Below are 7,065 nucleotides of genomic sequence, written 5' to 3' on the forward strand. Positions count from 1 at the left end.
GTAGGGGAAGCATGGGACCCTGACGGAGATGCAGGCAGCACCACCGTCCTGGTGGAAGATGCATGCAGCACCACCGTCCCCTTCGTAGAGTCAGATGGAACCTGGAAAACCTCCACAACCTCCACCGGCGACGAAGGAATGTCCTAGAATGGATTCGTTCAGACCCCGGTTGTATACCCATAAGATCTAGATCTAAGGCTAGGGTTTGTAGAAGCTTACCACAACCGAAGTCATCGACTCACCAGAAGAAGAAGACCATCCTCCGCGGCCAGTAGCCGCCGCCACAGCCATCGTCGCCGCCGCAAGCCTCACCGACCGTGCGGATGAGGTAGAGCTGGCCATGTCGCTAGATCGGGGATGGTGGATGAGCTCGAAATGGGGGATTTGAATTTGCCGGTGAGAGACCCGCCCCTATATACGGTGGCGAACATTCAAGCGCGGTGACCGAATTCATGGCGCCGAGATTTCGCCGTCTCGCGCGAGCTCCCGTGGCTCTGCGAGGACGCCGCGTTCTCCACTTCTGCGGAAACGGGGGTGGCTCGCTAGAAACGGCCGAACCGGGCGTTCCTCCAGGACCTAGCCCGAGGGTGCTTTGAGAACCGGTTCCTGCAAGAACGCGGCATCGAACAGGAAACCAAACGACCAAAAAAAAGTTAACCCGATGCGAGCCAAGGAGCATGCAGCCTACCAAACACGTCCTTGGTCCAAGCTGGTGACAAATCGCCAGATCCGGCGTTGGCGAGGTCGGATCCGGTTGCTGCGAGGCTAGACACGCCGAATCTGGTGGCCGGGAGGCCGCATCCCCGCTCCTCCATGAAGCCATACCTGCTGGACCGGCGTCTAGGCCTCGGCCTCCCGCGGCTCCGCCTTCCTCACCATGGCGGACCCATACGGCGCCGGCAGGGAACCAAAGCAGCAACTAAGGGTGTGTTTGGTAGGCCGAGTCATTTGGAATTCACTATCCCATTTGAGATATCTCACCTCATACAAGTTGGTCTCAGATTTTGTGATGTGTTTGTTAGTCCGTATGTGTTGGAACAAGTTGAACTGATACTTTGTTTGGTAGCCCCGTATGGGTAGAGATTGGCCCAAAACTATAAAATAACAGAGAGGTCCAACTTTTACACAAAGACCCCTAAAAATAAAATAAAAAAGCAATCGGGTCCAAATGCACCACACTGTACTGGGAGCCTGGGAGTCTCTCGTCGGCGGTGACCGGCCGTGGGGCGGCGGCGGTGGCAGTTGAGTGACGCGGCGGCGTGCTGGGAGCCTTCCCGCGGCGGTGGCGAGTCGGAGGTCGCCGGCGCGAGCTCCTGCCTCTGCTTGGCCGTGCGGGAGATGCGGAGGGCGGGAGGAGGACAACTCGCCGGCGGTGTCGGGCCGTGGGGCGGCAGCGGTGGTCGTTGAGCGACGTGGCGCCGTGCTAGATGACTTCTCGCCAGCGGTGTCGGGCTGGATGGCGTCGGCCCGGGCTCCTGCCGGCGCGATCTCCTGTCGGCGTGACCTCGTGTGGTAGATGCGGAGGGCGGGAGAAGGGCTGGAGCGGGACGAGCACCGGCCTGGGATCCTTTATCTTCGACGGTGGCGGGCCGGAGGGCGCCGGGCCGAGCTCCTGGCCGGTCGGAGAGAAGGAGGGCAGGGGAGTGCGGGAGCAAGAGGAGAGGTAGAACGGGGGGAAATGAGGAGAAAAAGAAAACGTGAGTGGGGGTCTGGGGGGGGCGGGGGACGCGGATGGGATACGCGGGGATTTTTTGCGGGATGAGTTCGCCCAGGCTGAGTTGTGAAGCTCGATTTGAGCTTCACAACCCGGCCTGGCTGAGGAGGCTTTTTCGTATGAGGTGGGCTAAACTGAGATGGACCGACTCAGTCTAACAAACAAAGGATAATTAGCTGGGATAAGTTGAGATGAGAATATCTGCCTTCACCCGGACTACCAAACACACCTAAAAGCCAGCGCTTGAGATGGAGGCTTCGATCCCGTCCGCGTCGAGCTCACTCGCCTCTCCACAGTAAGCCAAATCCCGAGCGAGCGCTGAGACGAGTTGGACCGGAGACAAGCTGATTTGGCTAGAACATGGAGCAGATGCGATCAGGACGTAGAGGCGAGCGAGCGCGGAGCCGATCGATTCGGCCAGAACGTCGAGACAAGCCAAGCGAGCGGATTTTAAGAAAAAAGGAGTTATTAGAAAATAAAAACGAAAAATTACCAACAGGACTATTTTGGGGTGTCTTTAGAGTTTTTTTTTTACATAAAGGGGTGCCTTTGGAGTTGGTCTGACACTTCTCGTCCACAAACCCTACCAAGTCGCCGCCAATGGTAACGCGCCCGCGCCCACGCCCACGGCGGCACCCGTCTTGCTCCGAGTCCCGCATACGCCGGGTGATCCTATCAGATGCCGGCCTCGCCGTCCCCGGCTCCTCCGCCGACGACGTCGCCCACGCCCTCCGCTTGCGGCACCGCGAGTACCAGCGCTACAAGTTCGAGCTATTCGCCTCGGTGGTCCGCCGGGTCCTCTCCTCCCTGCCTCCTTCAGGCGATGCAGGATCCGACAGCACCTCCCGCCGCCGCCGCAGCAGCAGCCATGACGCCTCATCGTCCTCCACCATCCACTCGCCTCCTCCCCCCGCCTATGACGTCACGAAATCACTGCTGCGCTCCAGCTACTCGTCCCAAAAATCCAAACGGGTCCCCGACGCTAATCAGCAGCCCGAGATGCAGGCCACCGCGGAGGATGTTATCATGCCTGATGCTGAAGGAGGCCATGGCAGGGTGGAAGGGGTAAGGTTTGCTGACCTTGGGGGCATGGAGTCGGTGATAGAGCAGCTGATGATGGAGGTGGTGGTCCCTCTGTGCCATCCGGAGCTGCCACTGTGGCTTGGGGTGCGGCCTGTGGCTGGGATTCTGCTGCACGGACCGCCCGGATGTGGGAAGACCACGCTTGCCCACGCAATTGCCAACGAGACTGGCGTCCCGTTCTACAAAATCTCGGCGCCCGATGTCGTGTCCGGGGTCTCCGGTATATATGCTATCTGATTCTTAATTTGCACCAGAAGTTATGAACTTAATTAGTTTGAGTTTGAACTTAGTTATTTTGTTTCATTCATGGAACAAGTAAAACATTGTAACACAGTCACTAATGTTTTTTTTGTTCTTGCAGGAGGTTCCGAGGAAAACATCAGAATCTTGTTTGAGAAGGCATACAGGACTGCTCCCTCAATTGTATTTATAGATGAGATAGATGCAATTGCATCTAAGCGGGAGAATATGCAGCGAGAAATGGAACGGCGGATAGTCACACAGTTAATGACATGCATGGATGAATTCCACCAGACCAATATTCAGCCGGGTGCTGATGACATGGATTCAGAATCATACCAAAAGAAGCCTCGCCATGTCATTGTTATAGGAGCTACCAATAGACCTGATGCTGTTGACCAAGCGCTTCGAAGACCAGGAAGATTTGATCGGGAAATATATCTTGATGTTCCGGATGAGAATGCACGGAAGCAGATACTGGAGAGGCTTGCCCACAAACTTCGACTGCCACCAGAAGGCCAGTTTGACCTGTTGAAGATTGCAAAGGCTACGCCAGGATTTGTGGGTGCCGACTTGAAGTTGTTGGTTGATACAGCAGGAAATCTAGCTATAAATAGAATAGTTAGTGTAAGAAAAGACAAGTGTTTGAAGGAAAGAAACAACACGCAGGACTGGTGGAGGACTCCTTGGGATAAACACGAGATACAGAGCCTAAGTATTACTATGGATGACTTTGAGGTAAGCATTCCACCTTATTTTACATCTGCATCACTAGAATTCTTACGTTTATTTCATCTAGTTTAAGATTTGCATTCCAGAATGAATCTTCTGATCTCTATTATCTGACTGTCTTATTGTTTATGAGTATGTGGTGTGTGTTAATTTCATGGTGCCTAAGTTGACATGGATTATAACATGGTCATTTTTGTCCTTCTCTTATCACAAGTATGTTCATGCTACATTGTTTTTCTTTTAGTGATGTGTGCCCTGCCTTAATTTCCATCCCGTTTTCTTCTGTTACTAGCTTTCACTAGTGTCTAACATACTGTGATAATTACTTCTATCGCTAAAGGAAGCAATCAAAGTGGTTCAGCCATCATTGAGAAGAGAAGGATTATCTTCTGTGCCTCATGTCACATGGGCTTCTGTTGGAGGTCTTGATTCGTTAAAGAAGGAATTGGACCGCTGCATCGTTCGATGTATCAAGTATCCCGAATATTACAAGGTGCGTCATCTTAACTTTGTTTTTTCCCTCTATATTCCATTATATGGTTTCACTACTGATTGCCCACCGGCATAAAAGTTGTAATTCAGAATATGGACAGCTAATGGAATCATAAGACATCTGTAGCGATTATTTGAATCATAAAAATTCTTTCATATTCTCTTTATCCTTTAATTATGTTTTAATGTCCTCTTCGTTCATCTCAAGAAATTTGGAGTTAACATGCAAGCTGGTGTCTTGCTGTTCGGACCCCCGGGCTGTGGTAAAACACTAATAGCAAAAGCAGTTGCACACGACGCAGGGGCTAATTTTATTCACATTAAGGTAAATTGATTCTTATATATTCTCAGTACACTCCTTCCATTTTTGTTTGTGTGTGCAAATTGCTTATTTACTGCTGAATAATTCCTTAGTGCTCGTTCAAAATGGTGCTGCTTATTTACCACTGAAAAACTGAATTGGTTGCCAACATGCCATCGACTGCAAAGTAACTGTTAAACTTCATTTGTTACATGGTACAAAGGTGGTTTTGCCATGGCAACCGCTAGGACTCAGCCAGCTAATACTTGCAAAGTATCAGCCGCCTTTGGAGCCATTCAATGCACTTAAGTAAGTTAATCTCGTGTGTCCAGTCAATGTAGTGAAAAGCTTCACGTGTAGCAATATTTTTCAGAGTATGCATGCAGCATCTGTCTGCAACATTTTTCCAATAGTCTGTAAAAAGTCGTGAAAAATCCCGTCAATGCTGCAAAAAAAAACTGAATGTAACATTTTTTCTCGGTATGTAGCATTTTCATATATGCGATACCGTTTTGCAACATTTTGTTTTTTCGGTTGCAAGTGAGCTGTTAAGGAGTTATTCAGTGGTAAATAAGAAAATTTCCTCTTCGGTTCTATACAGAGTGCTTAGATATTTCTTTCTCTTGAACTTTAGGGTCCTGAATTATTGAGCAAGTATGTTGGGGAGAGTGAATCAGGTGTAAGAAAGATATTCACCCGTGCCCGAATCAACTCCCCGTGCATTCTTTTTTTTGACGAGGTAATGTTTCTGTTAAGCTATTTGTATACGTTATTTATTCTGTTGATGGATACTTGGTTCAATCTCTTAAAACACATTTTCATGTTCGGTACATTTGTGCTATTGCAACTTGTGGGTCTTGGTTGTAAAGGTGTTTTTCTCATCATATGGTTCTCAATTATTTATTTATTGACTGATGTGCCAGGTAGATGCTTTGACAACAAAAAGAGGGAAGGACGGAGGATGGGTTGTTGAACGCCTCCTAAATCAGGTTTGGACTTTGGACATCTTATGGATCATCTTGCAATAAAGATTCTTTTAAACTGTGTGTTCCTTTGGCTCAGTGTCATTCTACTTGTTGTGCTCGCAGTTACTTATTGAGCTTGATGGTGCTGGTCAGCGTGAAGGTGTTTATGTTATTGGAGCTACAAATAGGTACTGTCAGCCACTTAAGACTCTTTATGTAATTATCCCTGAAAGGAAGGCGTCAATTAACATGCAGCTCCATGTATGGTGCAGAATTGATGTGATAGATGACGCTGTTCTACGGCCTGGTAGATTTGGGCAGAAGTATTTTGTACCTTTGCCTGGTGCTGAAGAGCGAGCTTCGATAATAAAAGCCCTATCACATTCTCAGAAAAAACCTGTATCATCCACTGTTGATTTGGATGCACTTGCACGTCGTGAGGAGTGCAGAAATCTCTCTGGTGCTGACCTAGCATCGCTGGTAATTTTTGTGCCGTTTCATTGATTGTCCTATTTGTTCTTTGTGATGAAGCATGTACTTCAGGAGCATGCGTGCATTTCCCCTTTGGAACATGAAGGGAATTAACTTACATGCTTCCTTCTTCAGGTGAACGGAGCAGCCATGGAAGCTCTGGAAGATAGTTTGGAACTCCTGGAGAATGGGGCATTATCATTAAGCTCGTCATGTCCAGATCCTTCGATTGAATTATCGCACTTTGAGCAAGCTCTATCCAAAATAAAGCCGTCGGTGTCGGAACAGGTACATGACATTCTGATAATCATTCGTTTTGCTTCACCCTCTTATAGTACTATAGTGCATCTACCTCACCTTTTCTTGATATTGGCTACAGCAAAGGAAACACTATGAGGCCTTGGCACGGAGATACTCATCAAACTGATCCACCACGATGTATCTGCGTGCCTGTTTTGTGCGAATGTATGGTGGCTAAAATAGTGTTCCATGTATTATCCTTTTACATGTGCCTTTTCTGCCATAAAAGGTCGTCTATTTGTTGCACGCTCACATTATCTACCGCATGTACCCAACTACGTGAGGCTTGCATCGTCCAACGTTCCACCAAAACTCTAGTCTAAGCTCTCAAATATAGGGGCTGAGAGCATATCCCACGGCATCCCCTAGATTTTGTTCGGAATGTCCCAAACTATGCCATGTTTGGGGGGAGTTGGACCGCCGGGGGCGGCTGTCCACAACAACACCCCCAATCCTTTCTTTAGCAAAACTTAAATTCAAGACATACCACAAAATTTGATACAAACTTGGTTTAATTCAACAAACTTTAAACCAAAATGGAAATTTAAACTAAACAATGGAAACTTAAACTAAACCTAGCCCTAACCATATAGGAGTCGGAGTTGACCATGGACGTACGAATGGTGTCCATTCTTGTATTTCTGTGACGTTAAATATATAGGAGACCTCGATTTACATTTCCATATGAACAAAAGTAAAATTCCAATCTTGATTATGCTTGGTCTTATTACTCTTGGATTTATGGGGAACCATAGGCAGTTGGAGTT

The 7,065-nt window shown here is 48.4% G+C and overlaps 1 protein-coding gene across 1 annotated transcript; it reads left to right on the forward strand.

The window, feature by feature from the left end:
* Positions 1-2,698: 2,698 nt before the first annotated feature.
* On the forward strand, positions 2,699-6,425 carry LOC124698146 (cell division control protein 48 homolog C-like). The gene is made up of 10 exons (XM_047230663.1): positions 2,699-3,017; positions 3,159-3,775; positions 4,110-4,262; positions 4,470-4,586; positions 5,197-5,301; positions 5,486-5,551; positions 5,651-5,715; positions 5,800-6,007; positions 6,134-6,286; positions 6,378-6,425. Exons 1-10 carry the CDS (start codon positions 2,714-2,716, stop codon positions 6,423-6,425), a joined length of 1,836 nt encoding a protein of 611 aa, XP_047086619.1. The 5' UTR covers positions 2,699-2,713.
* The last annotated feature ends 640 nt before the right edge of the window (positions 6,426-7,065 follow it).

The sequence above is a fragment of the Lolium rigidum genome, chromosome 3 (assembly GCF_022539505.1).
Source record: "Lolium rigidum isolate FL_2022 chromosome 3, APGP_CSIRO_Lrig_0.1, whole genome shotgun sequence".
In the NCBI taxonomy this organism is placed as follows: Eukaryota; Viridiplantae; Streptophyta; class Magnoliopsida; order Poales; family Poaceae; genus Lolium; species Lolium rigidum.